At 48.4% G+C, this 18550-nt stretch overlaps 1 protein-coding gene across 1 annotated transcript in view; it reads left to right on the top strand.

The window, feature by feature from the left end:
• Positions 1 to 18550, top strand: part of SNRNP200 (small nuclear ribonucleoprotein U5 subunit 200) — a 29457-nt gene that overhangs the window by 9113 nt on the left and 1794 nt on the right. The window contains exons 11-43 of the mRNA XM_054585916.1: positions 117 to 290; positions 577 to 714; positions 967 to 1122; positions 1688 to 1858; positions 3269 to 3462; positions 3661 to 3784; positions 5121 to 5270; positions 5511 to 5621; positions 6165 to 6296; positions 6466 to 6654; positions 6988 to 7185; positions 7554 to 7706; positions 7814 to 7894; positions 8164 to 8247; positions 8862 to 8968; positions 9311 to 9429; positions 9691 to 9845; positions 9960 to 10149; positions 10320 to 10493; positions 11379 to 11539; positions 11857 to 12084; positions 12429 to 12620; positions 12708 to 12886; positions 13112 to 13263; positions 14050 to 14158; positions 15634 to 15742; positions 16220 to 16409; positions 16505 to 16669; positions 16874 to 16995; positions 17213 to 17356; positions 17465 to 17641; positions 17928 to 18088; positions 18192 to 18273. Of these exons, the coding sequence (XP_054441891.1) occupies positions 117 to 290; positions 577 to 714; positions 967 to 1122; positions 1688 to 1858; positions 3269 to 3462; positions 3661 to 3784; positions 5121 to 5270; positions 5511 to 5621; positions 6165 to 6296; positions 6466 to 6654; positions 6988 to 7185; positions 7554 to 7706; positions 7814 to 7894; positions 8164 to 8247; positions 8862 to 8968; positions 9311 to 9429; positions 9691 to 9845; positions 9960 to 10149; positions 10320 to 10493; positions 11379 to 11539; positions 11857 to 12084; positions 12429 to 12620; positions 12708 to 12886; positions 13112 to 13263; positions 14050 to 14158; positions 15634 to 15742; positions 16220 to 16409; positions 16505 to 16669; positions 16874 to 16995; positions 17213 to 17356; positions 17465 to 17641; positions 17928 to 18088; positions 18192 to 18273 (4971 nt within the window). The remainder of the gene's footprint in view (positions 1 to 116; positions 291 to 576; positions 715 to 966; positions 1123 to 1687; positions 1859 to 3268; positions 3463 to 3660; positions 3785 to 5120; positions 5271 to 5510; positions 5622 to 6164; positions 6297 to 6465; positions 6655 to 6987; positions 7186 to 7553; positions 7707 to 7813; positions 7895 to 8163; positions 8248 to 8861; positions 8969 to 9310; positions 9430 to 9690; positions 9846 to 9959; positions 10150 to 10319; positions 10494 to 11378; positions 11540 to 11856; positions 12085 to 12428; positions 12621 to 12707; positions 12887 to 13111; positions 13264 to 14049; positions 14159 to 15633; positions 15743 to 16219; positions 16410 to 16504; positions 16670 to 16873; positions 16996 to 17212; positions 17357 to 17464; positions 17642 to 17927; positions 18089 to 18191; positions 18274 to 18550) is intronic.

Here is an 18550-nt window from a genome sequence, read left to right as displayed (position 1 = left end):
CAGGCATGTGCCCTGACTAGGGATTGAACTGGCGACCCTTTGGTTCACAGACCAGTGCTCAGTCCACTGAGTCACACCATCCAGGGCCTGACTTTCTTTGTTTTTCCTACTCTCAGGCATTGGCTCCAAGGCAGGTTTTGGACTTGGAAGACCTGGTTTTTACCCAGGGGAGCCACTTTATGGCCAACAAACGCTGTCAGCTTCCAGATGGATCCTTCCGTCGCCAGCGCAAAGGTTATGAAGAGGTGCATGTTCCTGCACTGAAGCCCAAGCCCTTTGGCTCTGAGGAAGTGAGTTAATTGTTTTTCTTGGTTTTCTCCTCAGGTTACCTCCCTTTCAGTTTGGATTTCAACCCATTGACCACAATGGGACCTCATCTTGTAGACAGCTTATCCCAGAAGTGGAAGCTTTTCTCCTTTGATTTTGAGCCTAGGGAACAACACTGATCCCTCTGGTCTGGCTTTTAGTGGAGAGTACACAGGGAGCTTGCCAGGAAACGTAGTCCTGGAGATCCCTCAAGAGCACAGTCTGCTCAGGGTGCTGCCAATATAATACGAATGCCCATCTTCCTTTCAGCAACTGCTTCCAGTGGAGAAGCTGCCCAAGTATGCCCAGGCTGGATTTGAGGGTTTCAAAACGCTGAACCGGATCCAGAGTAAGCTCTACCGGGCCGCCCTGGAGACAGATGAGAACCTGCTACTGTGCGCTCCCACTGTAAGCACTGCCCTGGCTGTTGCTTTGTTGTAGAATGTGGTGTATGTTTTTGGTGGCAAGAGTGCTCATCTTCACCCAAACACCCCTTTGATGAAATCAAATCTTCATCCTTTGATGAAAGAGATGTTAAATGGTTGAATAAAATTCTTGGGACATGCTCTAGTCTCTGCTTTGATGGTAAGCCCTTGGGAGTTAGGGCAATGAGCATTCCCAGGTAAACAGGCCTATTCTCATCCTTGACCTCTGTCTCAGGGTGCTGGTAAGACCAACGTGGCCTTGATGTGTATGCTCCGGGAGATTGGGAAGCACATTAACATGGATGGCACTATCAACGTGGATGACTTCAAGATCATCTACATTGCTCCCATGCGGTCCTTGGTGCAGGAGATGGTGGGCAGCTTTGGAAAGGTAAGGATAGAACTCTCTTCCAGAAGATGCTGGCTACGCTATCACAGGTTAGGGGCACGCCTGGTGCTTCACTGCTTCTTGAATCAGGGCATCTCTGCAATGCCTCAGATGGTGTTTTTTCCAGTTCAAGCATGGTGCCTGACCCAGGTAACAAAGTGTTTCTGAACCAAGAATGTCTTTGACCTATCCTGGCCTTTGCAAGGGTTTATCGTCTTTCTGTCACCCTCTGTATAGCAGTTTTCTCCCGCTCTTACCGGCACTGTGGGAATAGTTATGAAGCCCTCATGTGGCTGGAGTTGATAATAGACCTGCTGGTGTTAGTCTGCATCCTGTGATCTACACATCTCCATTTCTCCCTCATGTGTGAAAGCTCCCAGAGAGCCTCTGTCTGCTACATTTGCCCGAGTGTAAACTTGGATTTGTTCATAGGGTCAATCTGATTCACAGGATATTTCTCTAATAGTTTGATACCTACTTCCAATACCTTGTGCTCAGACTTTTTAGACAGTTTGGTGCCAAGACCCCCTGCAAGCATTCTTGCCTGATGTGCTTTTCCTCCACCCAGCGCCTGGCCACATACGGCATCACTGTTGCAGAACTGACTGGTGACCACCAGCTGTGCAAGGAGGAGATCAGCGCCACCCAGATCATTGTCTGTACCCCTGAGAAGTGGGACATCATTACTCGCAAGGGTGGGGAGCGGACCTACACCCAGCTCGTACGGCTCATCATTCTGGTGAGCAGGGGGTGCTTGTTGGGGCACATAGATCAGTCTGGTCCAGAAACTTTTCTCTATTTACTGGCCTTCGTAGTGACCCCTATTGTCAGCATTGCTTTTACCATTAAATGAAAACCTGCACTTCATTGAAAATTTCCTAGTAGGTGCACAATGATTGCTATATTATTATTTATATCTTATTTATATCTGAAATATTTTGAGACAGATGTAAACAGACAAACGAAAAACTAATTGTGTCCTCCCAGAACATCAACAGGATTTATAAACATAAATAGTCCATTCTCAGAGGGAATGAGTGAGGAGTCAGGATGTTGTGTTCCATAGAAGCAAAGTGCCTGGAGACCAGTCACCGAATCTGAGTGTGGTTCAGGTTGTCTGGGAAAGCAGAAAGAAGGGCTCACATGTTGATTTTCAGTGTTCTAGAGAATGAGCTGGCAAGCTGTGGCTGCTGGGTTTTGTTTTATTGGAACGCAGCCATACCTATTGTTTAGATACTGTTTACAGCTGCCTTTGAGCTGTCTGTGACTGAATTGAATATTTGTAACAGGCTGTGGCCCACAGACCTAAAGTATTGACTATCTGGCCCTTTAAGAAAAAGTTTGCTGCCTTGGCTGGTGTGGCTAGGTGGATTGAGCACTGGCCTGCAAACTGAAAAGTTGCCAGTTCAGTTCCCTGTTAGGGCACATGCCTGGGTTGTAGTCCATGTCCCAAGTTTGGGGCATGTGAGAGGCGGCTGATCGATGTTTCTCTTGCACATTGATGTTTCTTTTCCCTTTTTTTCCTCTCTAAAAAAATTAAATCTTTTTATAAAAAGAAAAAGGAAAAGTTTGCCAGCTCCTACTTCAGAACTTTGCTACACAAAGTCTTGGTAGAAATAGAGTCCCTGGTCCCACCTCAGAGCTACCAAAATGCAGTGGGCATTTTAATAAGGTCCCCTGCTGCTTTGTTCCATACAAAAATTTGAGAAGCACTGCCTGAGGCCGGATGAACTCACCATTTTATGCACAATATCTTTTGTTCTTGGTGAAGGTAATAACCCAGAGGTGAAGCCTTTATTTGATATAAATGTGGTTTGATCAGAAGCTTTGTTTTCAGTAAAGAAGTAAAAACCTTTGCATGAAATTATGAACCACTTTACCTGCAGTGTCAAGTTTTTTTTCCATAAAACATTGTTTTACTAAATTGTAACAAAACAGCTTGTTGCAGAGCATGTTATTTCCTGGACAGGCTTGGGGGAGTGCTTATGGTGAATTTTGTGTCATCATTTGGTTTCTATACCTTGGGATCCCTTCTCTTGTCTTCTTTATTTGGCATATTAGGTATGTGTCTACAAAACACAACTATTGTCAGGAAATGGGGCTCTATTTCTCTAGTCCTGGAGGTAATTTGCTGTTCTCCATTCCTTAGGATGAGATCCATCTTCTCCATGATGACAGAGGTCCTGTCTTAGAAGCTTTGGTGGCCCGGGCCATCCGAAACATTGAGATGACCCAAGAGGATGTAAGACTCATTGGGCTTAGTGCCACCCTCCCCAACTATGAAGATGTGGCCACCTTTCTGCGTGTTGATCCTGCCAAGGGCCTCTTCTACTTTGACAATAGGTATGAGGAGACAGGGAGAAGTTGAATGAGGTGACCTTCCTGTTGTCCTTCCCCTTTGCTATGGAGCTTTGTTGGTTTGGGTTTTGATGTGGTATGACTACAGAAATAGGAATATTGTCCCTGGGCAGTGAAAAGGACCATTTATTTCCTTGACATTTTGCGCCAAAAACCTCATTTGCCTAACTGTTGAACTTCTAGCTTCCGTCCAGTGCCTCTGGAGCAGACTTATGTAGGCATCACAGAGAAAAAAGCTATCAAGCGTTTCCAGATCATGAATGAAATAGTCTATGAGAAGATCATGGAACATGCAGGAAAAAATCAGGTCTGTCTGTGATTTCTTATCATTCTTGAACTCTGTTCTTTTGAATTCTTGGTTTAGTAATAACTAGGCAGGATTGACAGATATAAAGAGAGGAGACGCAAGCCAACAATATCAGGAATGAAATGGATATTACAGAACCTGTAGCCATTGAAAGGATAATAAAGAAATACTCTAAAAACGTTTTACACATAAATTTGACAACCTGGAAGAAATGGGCCATTTCTTTAAAAACTACCAACTACCAAAATTCAACCTAGATGAAACAGATAGACTGAATAGTACTATAAACCATTAAAGAAACTGAATTTATAACTTACAAACTCCCAAGAAAGAAATCCTGAGGTTCAGATAATCGGTCTATCTATCTGCATTTTCAAGGGTTTCTTCCATAAAAGGTCTGGGTGGCGTACACTGAAAATGTAACACCATAAAAATAAAGATAAAAATTAGCTTGTGAAAGAGGACATTTGACTGGAAAGTATGATACAATTTTTCAATTGAAAACTAGCTTTAGCCATGTTAACCAAGACAAAAACTAAGGAAAAGTGATAGATTATATATTTTTGTCTGATAAACAGCATTGAATTTAGGTGAAGAGATGAATTTAAATGAAGAGACAGATCTTTTCTTGTCACTAATACTTGGAGGACTTTATTTCCTACAAAATGGTGCTCACCTCATACTGAGCCATTTCTTTTTTTTTTTTATCCTCACCTGAGGGCATTGCTTTTAGAGAGAGGGGGAGAGGAAGGGAGAGAGAAACATTGCTTTGAGAGAAAAGCATCAGTTCTCTCTGGGGGTTGTATACTCCTGGACTGAGGCTCGAACCTGCAACCTAGGTATGTGCTCTGACCGGGAATTGAACTCTCAACCTTTCAGTTACGGGACAGTGCTCCAACCAACTGAGCCATACCGGCCAGGGTCTGAGACATTTCTTAACATTCTTTTATAAAAGCCTGTGCTTGTTGTTTCATAAGTATTTTAGCTATTATTTTGCAGACACGTTCTTGTGGCTTATTGAACACAAATTCTTAACTGAGATTCCTGAATTTGCATCCTTGTTGTATGTAAATTTGCTATTCATACTAACGATGCTGAGAGTTAAGTTTCGTTTCCCAGTTCGAGAACTACCTCACTGTTCTGGATGATTCATTCTCTTAGGGTCTTACCAGCTCTGTTTAGGCTTCTGAGACAGTCCATTCCTGCCATGGCTCCTCTTCAAGACCGCCACTTCTGGCCTTACGAGGGTTCCAGCCTCTGGTTCTTGCTGCTGGTGCTGTGGGAGGGACTGTAGGAGCTGTGTCTATTGACTGTGGCAAACCTGGTTTCTACTTAGGTGCTAGTGTTTGTCCACTCCCGGAAGGAGACTGGGAAGACGGCCAGGGCCATCCGGGACATGTGCCTAGAGAAGGACACTCTGGGTCTGTTTCTGAGAGAGGGCTCTGCCTCCACAGAAGTCCTTCGGACGGAAGCTGAGCAGTGCAAGGTGAGAAGAGGCAGGCCAGTTCTGTCATTATCGTCTGGGAACTGCCTCAATCCAAGGTTGTCCAGACAGTCTCAGGACTGTACCCTCGTGCTGCTGTTTCACACCGGTTAAGGCTGATTATCTGGATGTGGATGTATGGAGTAGGTAATGGGAGGGTCTCATGTGAAGATATTTATTTCCTCTCTGGGAGAGTTCCCACAGGAAGGCACACCTCTTCACCTGTTTTTTTCTGTTCCACAGAACCTGGAGCTGAAGGATCTCCTGCCCTATGGCTTTGCTATTCATCACGCGGGCATGACCAGAGTTGACAGAACACTTGTAGAGGATCTTTTTGCTGATAAACACATTCAGGTGAGGGGGGATGAAGCACAGGCTTCAGAAGACTCAGAATGTCAAAGGTTGTGCAATATGTTTGTGCCTGGTGCTTTGTTGTTTCTGGCTCAGGTGACCCGTGTCAGAGAGTTGTGGTAGGCACAGTTGTGGTCCCACCTTTCCTAGCTCTTCACATACTGCCTGGGGGAAGGTGAATGAGTTTAAGGAAGTGTCTAGAAGCATAGCATGTCGGTGACTCCAGATAGTGCCAAATAAAGCATCACACAGTCAGGGCCTTCCTCAATTCACCACTTCCCCTGGGAGAGCCTGTGTGTTTAACTGTTTGGAAACCCTAAGTTGATTAATATAGGTCTGCACTTCTGCCTGTTAGGTACCTGTAGGTCCTTGAAAGGTTGTTTGTTGAGTAGATGAGGTATCTGAGGACACTGTTTCCTCTTTATTTTGGTGTTGCACTAATAAGGATAGGACCCACTTTGGTGCTGTTAGAAGCTCTGGGACTGGTTGCCTAGAGAAGTTGGGGATATTGACCCTCTGGTGGTAACATCTGTTTTGTCTCTGTAGGTTTTAGTTTCCACAGCAACTCTGGCTTGGGGTGTGAATCTTCCCGCACATACGGTCATCATCAAAGGCACCCAGGTGTATAGTCCAGAGAAGGGGCGCTGGACAGAACTGGGGGCACTGGACATTCTGCAGGTACAGATCCTTTGAGTCCGCTCTGTGTGGGGAAGAGTACCCTGTGTACAGAATGCAAGGATGCTGCAAATATGGCAGATGGAAGGCGAAGGTCTATAAAGGAGAAACCTGGAATCCCACTCAGCAGCCCTGTGTCCACAGCCCTCTTGGTTTGCTATCTCCATCCTAGATGCTGGGACGTGCCGGAAGACCCCAGTATGACACCAAGGGTGAAGGCATACTCATCACATCTCATGGGGAACTTCAGTACTACCTGTCCCTCCTCAACCAACAGCTTCCTATTGAGAGCCAGATGGTGTCAAAGCTGCCTGACATGCTCAATGCAGAAATCGTGCTGGGCAATGTCCAGAATGCAAAGGTAGGGAGGGCGCTGCTCTTGGTGCCTCTTACCTTCTCCAGAGAAGCCAGGGTACCAGGAGTGGGATGGACTGTGCGGTGCTGCAGGCCACCAGCATCCAGGGTCCTCCAGCTTCAGTATGAATAGTCTCAAGCTGCTTGAGTCTGTGGCTGACAGTTCCCCTTGTTGCAAGATCTTAGAACGGACTCCCTTTTTTGTAATGAAATATTGTAAACCCTCAGAATATATTTAATACACATTCTTATAATTGAAAATTAATTTCTAATGATTCTTGGGAGCTTTTCATTTGGACACCAGTTCTCCATGGTAAGATCCAGGAGCTGTCTCTTGTAGGATGCGGTGAACTGGCTGGGTTATGCCTACCTGTATATCCGAATGCTCCGATCCCCAACCCTGTATGGCATCTCTCATGATGATCTCAAGGGAGACCCCCTGCTGGACCAGCGCCGACTGGATCTGGTTCATACTGCTGCCTTGATGCTGGATAAGAACAATCTGGTCAAGTATGACAAGAAGACAGGCAACTTCCAGGTGAGTGGGCTGAGGGATGGAAGCAGAGATCTCAACAAAAGTCATCACCCCAGGAGATGTTTTCAAATCACTCTTAAATTTGAGGCCTGCCTCATGCCCATTGCTTGGAACAGTAGAAAACAGGTGGGGTTGCACTGTGCTGATTGACAGTGTTTCCTTTCTGGAACTTTAGTGGAGGTGGCTAATTTATCTGCCTTTTCTGTGTGGGTATCAGTTCACTGTAGGTCGGATTATTGTGCCATCTTTCTTCACGTGCTTGGGCCAGGCTCTTGTATTATGATGTGTTCACGCAGTGGGCTCCTGTTGTCTGCAGTGAGAGGTTGCAGTCTGTTAATGCTTGCAGTGGATTGTGTCTTCCTGCTTCATAGGTGACAGAACTGGGTCGTATAGCCAGCCACTACTACATCACCAATGACACAGTGCAGACCTACAACCAGCTGCTGAAGCCTACTCTGAGCGAAATTGAGCTTTTCAGAGTCTTCTCGTTGTCTTCAGAGTTTAAGAACATCACTGTGAGAGAGGTGAGCCCACAGCATGTTGCGATGGGTAGTTGGTACCGCCAGGTCGCTGGATGGGTTCTCTCCTTGGCCATTGGGCGTTTTCTTGACCTGTTTCCTTCTTGTGGCAGGAGGAGAAGCTGGAGCTGCAGAAGCTGCTGGAGAGGGTGCCCATCCCTGTAAAGGAGAGCATTGAGGAGCCCAGTGCGAAGGTGAGCCCAGCACCACTACTTGGGATAAAGAAAGGTGGTTTTCAGAATCTTGTGAAAGTTGGACCTTGGATTGGGATTTGTGCTTGGTAACTTGCTTCGTCCTCCCAGCAGCCTTTTCATGTGTTCTTTTCATATGGAGCAACGGTTACTTAATGTCTATATCAAGAGCTGTGTGATTACCGGGCATGGATGCGCAGAGCAGAAGGGTGATTTTATTTCCTTGGACTGTTCATGATTGGCTGCCTTCTGGCCGACCTTGCCTTTTCCAGATCAATGTGCTTCTTCAAGCCTTCATCTCGCAGCTGAAACTGGAGGGCTTTGCACTGATGGCTGACATGGTGTATGTCACACAGGTGAGGGCAGAGTTGTGCCGCGTGGAGAGGAGGCATGAATAGTTCACTCCTCTGTGTGCTGTGTCTGTCTTGGAGAAAGCAGGCTGAACACAAGTAAGGGTGTGGGAAACGCCGAGGTTTGTTTGCCCTAGCTGGCTCATTGGTTGATCCATGTGTGGTACAGCCAGTCTGGTTTACTGCACTCGAGCATGTGGGAAAGTATAGGCCTCAAGAAAGTGCCTGGAGGGCTCCACAGAGAGATTCACGGGACACAGCATCAGCTTCCCTAGAGAGTGACTTCCTACTGTGGCTGCTGGGCTCATAAATAATCCAGAATTGGCAAAGGTCTTTACAGCTACTAGAGCCTTAAATGCCAAATGAACTAAAAAGCTTTAAAATCACATGGTGAGCATCAGGTTAAAATGTGTGGTGAGCTTAAGCTGCCTTTTCTAATTAGTCTGTGTTTAGCAAGCACCTGCTACATGAAGGGGGAAAGCGTAATTACAAAGGGACTTTGTTTTTGAGTTGGTGAAGCTGATGGTATCAGAGTGAGGCAGTTAAAGTGTGTGTAGAGTAGTTTCATTAGTCTGGGGACAGTGGGGACTTAACAGAGGGAATGCTTTGTCTTTCCGCAGTCGGCAGGCCGGTTGATGCGGGCCATCTTTGAAATCGTCCTGAACCGAGGTTGGGCACAGCTTACAGATAAGACCCTGAACCTCTGCAAGATGATCGATAAACGCATGTAAGAGCCTGGGGTGCTGGCTGCTCGTCACCATGTTGGGGTCCTCAGGCAAAGGTGGTGGGAAAGCCATAGACTGCACCTGTCCTTTGGTCCTGATGCACAAAATTGGACATGCACCAGGGGGGTGTTGAGAAGAGACAAGGCCTTGAGGGGTGGAGCCACGGAGTGGGCACAGGGCAGTGGTAAAGTTTGGTTTTCAGATCCCACAGCTGGCACAGTTTCAAATGTCTTTAACAGCTGTGTCTCATGTGGTCACAGCTAATCTGTTGGAAGCCATGATGAGGGCAGTTTGTTACAGGACCTGCACAAGGGACTAAACAGTTATGTTTTCTTCCCTGATAGGTGGCAGTCCATGTGTCCACTGCGTCAGTTCCGGAAACTCCCCGAGGAAGTAGTGAAGAAGATTGAGAAGAAAAACTTCCCTTTTGAGCGTCTGTATGACCTGAATCATAATGAGATAGGTGTGTGGGAAGCCGTGATCTTTCAGGGTGTGCAGCCAGATGTCTTTTTAAGCCTGTGCTCTAATGTCCTGGTTACCTCTCATGCCCTCTTATACACTAGGCCAGCTCCTGGTCTAGGCCTTTGACTCCTACGAGCTCTCCTGAGAATGAAGGGAAGGGCCTGACACATTGGAGTAGAATCTGCCACTTCCCTTTGGCCTCCAGTGTGCAGACATGTTTGGCAGGCTTGGTGTGAGCCCCTGTCCCCTCTTGTGCCCACAGGGGAGCTCATCCGTATGCCAAAGATGGGCAAGACCATCCACAAATATGTCCACCTGTTTCCCAAGTTGGAGCTGTCTGTGCACCTGCAGCCCATCACCCGCTCCACCCTGAAAGTGGAGCTCACCATCACACCAGACTTCCAGTGGGATGAAAAGGTAAACTCTTGCTCGGTAGAGGCACTGGCTTTTATGAGATTTTGAAGAGAGTTGGGTTGGAGGTGCTGTGCGCTCACAGTGGCTCACGTTTCTCCTGTTTGTGCATGTTTCCAGGTCCATGGTTCGTCCGAAGCATTCTGGATTCTCGTGGAGGATGTGGACAGTGAGGTGATACTGCACCATGAGTATTTTCTACTCAAGGCCAAGTATGCCCAGGACGAGCACCTCATTACGTTCTTTGTGCCTGTCTTTGAACCACTGCCGCCTCAGTACTTCATCCGCGTGGTGTCTGACCGCTGGCTCTGTGAGTTTCTCCTCTGCACAGCCCCCTAGGGACAGATCCTCCCAGAGCAATTGTAAGAATGACCTTGTGGGGGAGAGCAATACATCTGCTGCCTCAGGGTTCCAGTGTGCATGTTGGGGATCTGGAAGCCCTTAGGTAAAGAGGGCTGCCTACTGTTTCTCTTCTGGCAGCTTGTGAGACCCAGCTTCCTGTCTCCTTCCGACACCTGATCCTGCCAGAGAAGTACCCACCTCCCACTGAACTTCTGGACCTGCAGCCCTTGCCTGTGTCTGCCTTGAGAAACAGTGCCTTCGAGAGCCTTTACCAAGATAAATTTCCTTTCTTTAACCCCATTCAGACCCAAGGTAGGTGTGTTGGTTTTTCTGGAGGCCTTATAAGGTTACCAAGGTATTTCCTGCACCAGAAGGGAAGTAGGGTGCTCAGGCCTCGGCAGGAGTGGCGGTCCATCAGCGCTGACTGAAAGAGCGCACCCATATCCTCTCAAGTCCTTTGTTAGGGTTAGATTTGCTTTGCTTCTTTGCGTGTCTCACCAAGGAGGGTTGGTGGGGCATTGTTGTTTCTGAGGCTCAGGAGGCTGCCTGCCCCTGACACTCAAGAAGTATTGGGCAGAGTGTCCAGCATTGACTGAGACCTCTTCCTCATCACTTTGGATAACAGCTTACATCCACATAGCATGCCCATGAGGGCATCATGGACGTTTTTTCTTTTATTCCTGCCACCAGTACTGTGAGGCATTTAATATGTGAGATATTACTGTCAGTGTCCTATTTGACAGGTGGGGAACTGAGGCAGAGATGCACTCAATTGAACAAGCTAATAAACAGGACTTGGACTTTCACTGAGTCTCGAAGCTGAAGTTACGCTGTTCTCTTCTTTCCTCATTAGAGTGTTTCTAGAAAGGATGAGAGCATTGGAAGCAGAGAAAGGCACCCAGGGCTCTTTTGCTCTGCGTCTGGTCCCTGAGAAGACCAGCTAAGAAGCAGAGAAGGAGGCTTGACCTCCTTTGCTTCTGTTGTCATCCTACGAGTCTCCATCAGACTGCAACTCTTGCTGTTGGTCCCCTCCTTCCTTCTCCGTGGGAGAGAGACCCTTAAGGGGACAGCTGGGCAGCCCTACTGTAGAGAGAGGCCACATGCCATCTCTGCTGGTTACTGGCCCCCATTGTCTCTGTGTGATGAGTGCTCTGAGTGTCTTCCTCGGTCTCATGCCGCTTCACCGTTGGTTTGCAGTGTTCAACACGGTGTACAACAGTGATGACAACGTGTTTGTGGGGGCACCCACTGGCAGCGGGAAGACCATATGTGCAGAGTTTGCCATCCTGCGGATGTTGTTGCAGAGCTCGGAGGGACGCTGTGTGTACATCACCCCCATGGAGGCGCTGGCAGAGCAGGTAAACAATGGGGCGCTGTCACCTGAACCTTCCCAGAGGCTGTTTCCATCTGTGAATGCAGGTTAAGCTTCACTAAGTCACTAGATTTGCAGGGTCACTTGGGGCAGGACTGTTGGCTTTCTCTTGGTCCTTCCTTCAGTTTGTGAACTAAAGAGAAGCCTCCCATTGCTTAAAGGTTGGTGTGGGTTATAAAGTAGCTCAGGAGCTACAGAGAAACAGGTCTCTTTCCCTTGGCCTTCTAGTCTTTTTCTCCTAATAAAGGAAGCATTGCCTAGCCCGGCCTGACACTTTCTGTCCTTCCTCTCCCGGCCTGCCAGGTGTACATGGATTGGTATGAGAAGTTCCAGGACAGACTCAGCAAGAAGGTAGTGCTCCTGACAGGCGAGACCAGCACGGACCTAAAGCTTCTGGGCAAAGGCAACATCATCATCAGTACCCCTGAGAAGTGGGACATCCTCTCCCGGCGCTGGAAGCAGCGCAAGAATGTTCAGAACATCAACCTCTTTGTGGTGGACGAAGTCCACCTCATTGGGGGCGAGAATGGGGTATGGCCTGAGTGGGCAGCGAAGAAGGGGGGCTGCAACTGGCTAGGTGACCTTGGCATTGGGCCTCATGTTTGAGTCTGAGGCCAGGGACTAGGGTGCTTGACACCTTCCCGAGGCATTTTCCCGAGAGGATTCTTCTTGTCACCTTATTCCAAAGGGATGATGTGAGACTTTTTGAGGCACTCATACTAGGGATTGGCTGCTGTGGAAGAATAGAAGCCCCTAATCGAGGAGGAGCTAGGAGATCATTTTGAGGGCTTTGGGCTGTACATGAGGGGTGACTCAGGGCTGAGGGTGGCACCTGGGCCTGTGGTGACTTCTCTTCCCCCATCCCTCTCTCCCAGCCTGTCTTGGAAGTGATCTGCTCCCGGATGCGCTATATCTCCTCCCAGATTGAGCGGCCCATTCGTATTGTCGCACTTAGCTCCTCGCTCTCAAATGCTAAGGATGTGGCCCACTGGCTGGGGTGCAGTGCCACCTCCACTTTCAACTTCCACCCAAATGTGCGCCCTGTGCCCTTGGAGCTGCACATCCAGGTAGAACCTGCTCTTCCCATTCCTCTTGGCCTTCTGTCCAGAATAGCAGGTCTTGTAATCTCTGTCTCCTTTCTTTGTGGTGCCCAGGGCTTCAACATCAGCCACACACAGACTCGCCTGCTGTCCATGGCCAAGCCCGTGTACCATGCTATCACCAAGCACTCTCCCAAGAAGCCTGTCATTGTTTTTGTGCCATCTCGCAAGCAGACCCGCCTCACCGCAATTGACATCCTCACCACGTGTGCAGCGGACATCCAGCGGCAGAGGTAGGGAAGGGCCAGGCTCTGTCCCCTTCGTCTTGCCTGGCCTGGCTTCTGGGGACGGGGCTGAGGGGAGCTGGGTCAAGTGAAGTTGGCCCACCCTGAAGGATAATCTGTTCATGAGGGTGGGATTAGCCCCTGCTCTGGCTAGGGGCTGGGTGACTGCACAGTTGGAGGGTGGTTGCCACGGCAGGAACCTCTCTGAGCTGAATCAGTGCCTGTGCCACTCAGGTTCTTACACTGTACTGAGAAGGATCTGATCCCATACCTGGAGAAACTGAGTGACAGCACACTCAAGGAAACACTGTTAAATGGGGTGGGCTACCTGCACGAGGGGCTCAGCCCCATGGAGCGACGCCTGGTGGAACAGCTCTTCGGCTCAGGTAAAAAGCCTGTGGCACAGAGTGAAATTGTGTCCAGGGGTACCGCTTGTGATATGCCTTAAACTCTAGGGTGTGGGTGCCAGTTCTCTGCAGCACGATAGTCATTCTCAAAGTACTTTATTGATTATTAAATCTGTTACCTCATTCGATTCTCCCAGTAATCTTGTGATGTTTGATGTTGATGGGACAGATGTTAATCCTTATTTGCTAGAGAGAAAGCAAACAGACACACAAGGCTGTATCATTTCAGAACCTGGTTTTCTAGACCAGCATCTTCAGCCTCTATACCTGGTTTTCCATGGACACCCGACTTGCCAAGGTTGTGTAAATGGTATTATCATTTTGGCAGTGGTGGAGCCACAGTGGGGATGGTTCTACCAGAATCCCTTCCTATCAGTTTTAGACCACTGAGTCTGTCTGGTTTGGGGCACACTCAGAGAGCTCAGTTTTGCTGCCGGAGACTGAGCTAGCCCATGCCTGAATTGGTACTTACCAGTGAGCAGGGCCAATCAGTCAGGCAGATGTCAAAGCCTAGCTTTCCATGGGCTGGGAATTTTGTTCCAGGATGACCTCATTGCCTATAGGATAGTCCCTCAAGCAGGTGACACTGGCAGGGAGCCACCTCTCAAAATATTGCATTACCCTCTTAGTCATATCAGACCTGTTCTCAGCATGCTTTGCTCTGGGTTCTGAAATAACATAAGCCTCTGCCTGCCCAGGAGGCAGTAAACCCTTCCTCTGCCAAGGAGCCCTGCACTCAGTCATCTTCTCCCCTTTGCTGCTCAGGGGCCATCCAGGTGGTGGTAGCTTCTCGGAGTCTCTGCTGGGGTATGAGCGTGGCCGCTCACCTGGTGATCATCATGGACACCCAGTACTACAATGGCAAGATCCACGCGTGAGTCTAGCTGTGCTCTGTGCTAAGAGGGCCTTTACTAAAATGGACATAACACCTGCAAATCCAGAAACTAGCTATTAGGAGGAAAGGTGTTTGGGCAATCAACAGCTAGCCGAGGTTCCAGCACAGCCTTGTTTTGGGGAGAGTTTTCAGTCTCAGGATCTAGGCTCACATTGGCTTTTATCGTTGTCCTGTGTTTCAGTAAGAAGAGAACCAGGGAGTTGAAGCTAGAAAGAACCTTGAAGTTTATGTAGTTAACTTGTTTCATGAATTGGGAAACAGACTTGGTCTGCATCACACACCCTTGGGTTGATGAGAAGTGGGAAGATTTGGTGTTTCTCAGAAAAAGCTCAAATAATTTAACTCTTAATAATAATTTTTCCCAAAATGCAGATTATTTTTGAAATGAGTTCTATTTTTAATTTTTTTAAGGTTATTTATTTTAAGACAGAGAGGAAAGGAGGTAAAAAGAGAGGGAGAGAAACATCAATGTGTGGTTGCCTCTTGCGCCCCTGCACTGGGGACCTGGCCTGCAACCCAAGCATGTGCCCTCACTGGGAATCAAACCGGCAGCATTTTGGTTCACAGGCCGGCGCTCAATCCACTGAGCTGCACCAGCCAGGGCAAAATGAGTTTTGTTTTTAATGTTTGAATCTACTTGTCAGTTTGGATATAAGTCAGGTTACTTGATAATGCATGAAATACACAGCAGTTACGTTTGTGCAGCTTTTGCCCTGGCTGAGTGGCTCAGTTGGTTGGAGCACTGTCTTACTGCACCAAGATTGCGGGTTTGATTCCCAATGAACGCACATGCAGGAATCGGCCAGTGCATGCACCAATGAGTGGAACAACAAATCAGTGTTTCTCTCTCTCTCTCTCTTTTCCTCCCTCCCTCTCTTGCTAAAAGAATCAATTAAAAAATCAATAATATAAAAACGGGTTTGGGCAGCTTACTTATATATGTGATCTTTTACTAGGGGGTCGCTTGGTTTTTGGCATTAGGTGGATTTGTAGCCTTTATTTTTTTAAACTTTTATTTATTTATTTTTAGAGAGCGAGGGGAAGGGAGGGAGAAAGGGAGGGAGAGAAACATCGATGTGCATATATCAATTGGTTGCCTCTTGCATGCCCCCAACTGGGAACCTGGCCTACAACTCAGGCATGTACCCTGACCAGGAATCTAACTGGCAACCTTTCAGTCCATAGGCTGGCGCTCAAGCCACTGAACCATGCCAGTCAGGGTGGATTTGTAGCTTTTAATGGAGGACCCGGAGCAACAAAGTCACAACTCTTAAACATGAAAACTGCAATGATGTATAGATAAGCAAGTGAAACTAGTGCCTAAAGACAAGAACTCATAAATCCAGAGTTTGCTATAATGCGCCCATCTCTCTCCATGTTTGCAGTTTATTCTGACATTAGGGAGTCACAGCCTGTGTTGATGCGCTCTGCCTCTTTCCTCTCTCTGTCACTAGGTACGTGGACTACCCCATCTATGACGTGCTTCAGATGGTGGGGCATGCCAATCGACCTCTGCAGGATGACGAGGGGCGCTGTGTCATCATGTGCCAGGGCTCCAAAAAGGTCAGTCCTGGCCTCTGCCATCTGGGGGTCCTGGGCCTTGGAACACAGGCTTTCCTCTTTTCATAGAGGTTTTAGTTAGTTTTTACATTCTTTCTGCCAGCTGCTTCTTTCATTTTCCACATTGCTTTGTAATAAGCCTCTCAGCCACAGGGAATTTTGTAGCCTTTTATTTTTGTTGCTCTTGTTGCCTCCGTTCATTCTCTGGCTAGTTCCTTCTTCCTCCTGTGTCGCTCAGACTGCATGATTCCAGGTACCCCCTGTTCCCGCTGTAAAAGTAACCAGTGATGCCAGTGGGAACAGGCATACACTCCCAGCATTCCAGGTCTAGACCCAGCTCATTTGTCTGCAGCTGCATTCCTCCAATTTTGTGTCAGCTGTGTCTGTCACACGAGGGCATTCTCCTGTTAATTGGCCCTTGGCGTTTCTTTGTGACCATGATATAATTGACTATTACTACCTCCCCTTCCCAATCCACAGGATTTCTTTAAGAAGTTCTTATATGAACCCTTGCCAGTAGAGTCTCATCTGGACCACTGCATGCATGACCACTTCAATGCTGAGATTGTCACCAAGACCATTGAGAATAAACAGGATGCCGTGGATTACCTCACCTGGACCTTTCTGTACCGCCGCATGACACAGAACCCGAACTACTACAACCTGCAGGGTCAGCAAACCTTGATGCATACTGTCCTTGTGCGGTTTTCACAGCTCTTGCTGGCCGTCTCCCTGTGACTCCTCACTGACCACTCTCCTTCACAGGCATCTCCCACCGTCACCTGTCTGACCACTTGTCGGAGTTGGTGGAGCAGACCCTGAGTGACTTGGAGCAGTCCAAGTGCATCAGCATAGAGGACGAGATGGACGTGGCACCTCTGAACCTGGGCATGATTGCTGCCTATTACTACATCAACTACACCACCATTGGTGAGGCACTGGCAAGGGCTGCTCTTTGTCTGTGGGGAGCCCCGCTCTGCAGTGGTGCCGCTCTCCGGGACTAGATGACGGGCTTCTAGTGCCTGTGTCTGTTAGAGGGATGTGCCGCAGGGCTGGGCAGGGGTGCCCAGTTAACTTTCCTCCCTGCACCATTCTGCTGCTTTTGACTCCTCCCAAATCTTGTGTGTCTGTTAGAGCTCTTCAGTATGTCCCTGAATGCCAAGACTAAGGTGCGGGGGCTCATCGAGATCATCTCTAACGCGGCTGAGTACGAGAACATTCCCATCCGGCACCATGAGGACAACCTCCTGCGGCAGGTGGGGACACTTTGGCCTCAGGAGAGTGGCCTGTGTGCCCGGAGCACACGGGATCTGTCACCACAGGAAACTCCCAGCAGGCCCTTATCATCCACCCCCACCTCCCTCTGAGCTTTGAAAGGCTGTGAGCCTGGGATGGCTAGTGTTTTGTGCCTGAGAGCTGGTCTCAGGCTGGGTCACCTGTTTCATCACCAGCTATTTCTCTTGTGCTTTCCAGTTGGCTCAGAAAGTCCCTCACAAGCTGAACAACCCTAAATTCAATGATCCACACGTCAAGACTAACCTGCTCCTGCAGGCTCACCTGTCCCGCATGCAGCTGAGTGCTGAGCTGCAGTCAGATACCGAGGAGATCCTTAGCAAGGTAGAGTGTGGGTGCAGAGTGGGCATGGTTGGGAGCACCCACAGGGGCCTGTGAAGGAGCAGTTCTAACCCCTCTTCTTCCCTGCTCTTGTGCTTCTACCCCACTCAGGCAATCCGGCTTATCCAGGCCTGTGTGGATGTCCTCTCCAGCAATGGGTGGCTCAGTCCTGCTCTGGCAGCCATGGAACTGGCCCAGATGGTCACCCAAGCCATGTGGTCCAAGGACTCATACCTGAAACAGCTCCCACACTTCACCTCAGAGCATATCAAACGTTGCACAGACAAGGTGAGCTAGGTCCAGACTTGGCTGAGCCTGAGAGTTGAGTGTCCTGGGCTTGGGGTGGGGGGTGCGGTGAGTCACAAGAGGGGAGACCTCTAGTTCTTTGTGGTTCCTCTGAAGGTATTATACATTGAGTTGCTAAAGAGCCTGACAAATGCAGGCCGTATTCTCTGTGAAGCCTTGTCTTTAGATGGCTGACGTGTAGGGTAGAAATTAGCAGCCACTTAGAGCCTGTTTCATTTGTTGTTAGCATGTGTTCTCTTCTACCCTGACCTCTGAACATCCACTGCAGGGAGTGGAGAGTGTATTCGATATCATGGAAATGGAGGATGAAGAGCGAAATGCACTGCTTCAGCTGTCTGACAGCCAGATGGCAGATGTGGCCCGGTTCTGTAACCGCTATCCTAATATTGAGCTGTCTTATGAAGTGGTGGATAAGGACATGATCCGCAGGTGAGCCAGAGAGGGCCGGGTTCCCTGCTGTGGGGTCCCTGCTGGTGTGCTGTGACTCTGCTGCCCTGGTACTGATGTGCTGCCCTGCTTTTCTCCCCATCAGTGGCGGGCCTGTTGTGGTGCTGGTACAGCTGGAGCGAGAGGAGGAAGTCACAGGTCCTGTGATAGCACCTCTCTTCCCACAGGTATGTCCTAGTAGCTGGCTTTTCCAGGTGTCTGCTGGTGGCCTTTTATCCATCGGTAGTGTCTGAGTACAAAGATCACTAAGGAGGGAAATTTAGAATAGTAACGAAGTCACAAGTTATAGATTAAGAAGTAATGTTGATGTTGGGGCTATTGGTGTTTTTGTGGGGGGTTTGGTTTTTCTTTTGGTCTTAAAACAATTTTTGAAAAAAAATCCTCAACCAAGGACATTTTCCCATTGCTTTTAGAGAGGTAGGAAGAGAGAGAAACAATGTGAGA

This window comes from Pteronotus mesoamericanus, unplaced genomic scaffold (assembly GCF_021234165.1).
Source record: "Pteronotus mesoamericanus isolate MK-2021 breed Mesoamerican mustached bat unplaced genomic scaffold, CSHL_Meso_final contig_121, whole genome shotgun sequence".
Taxonomy (NCBI): Eukaryota; Metazoa; Chordata; class Mammalia; order Chiroptera; family Mormoopidae; genus Pteronotus; species Pteronotus mesoamericanus.
Note: the sequence above shows the minus strand (reverse complement) of the source record. Positions and strands in the feature narration are given on the sequence as shown.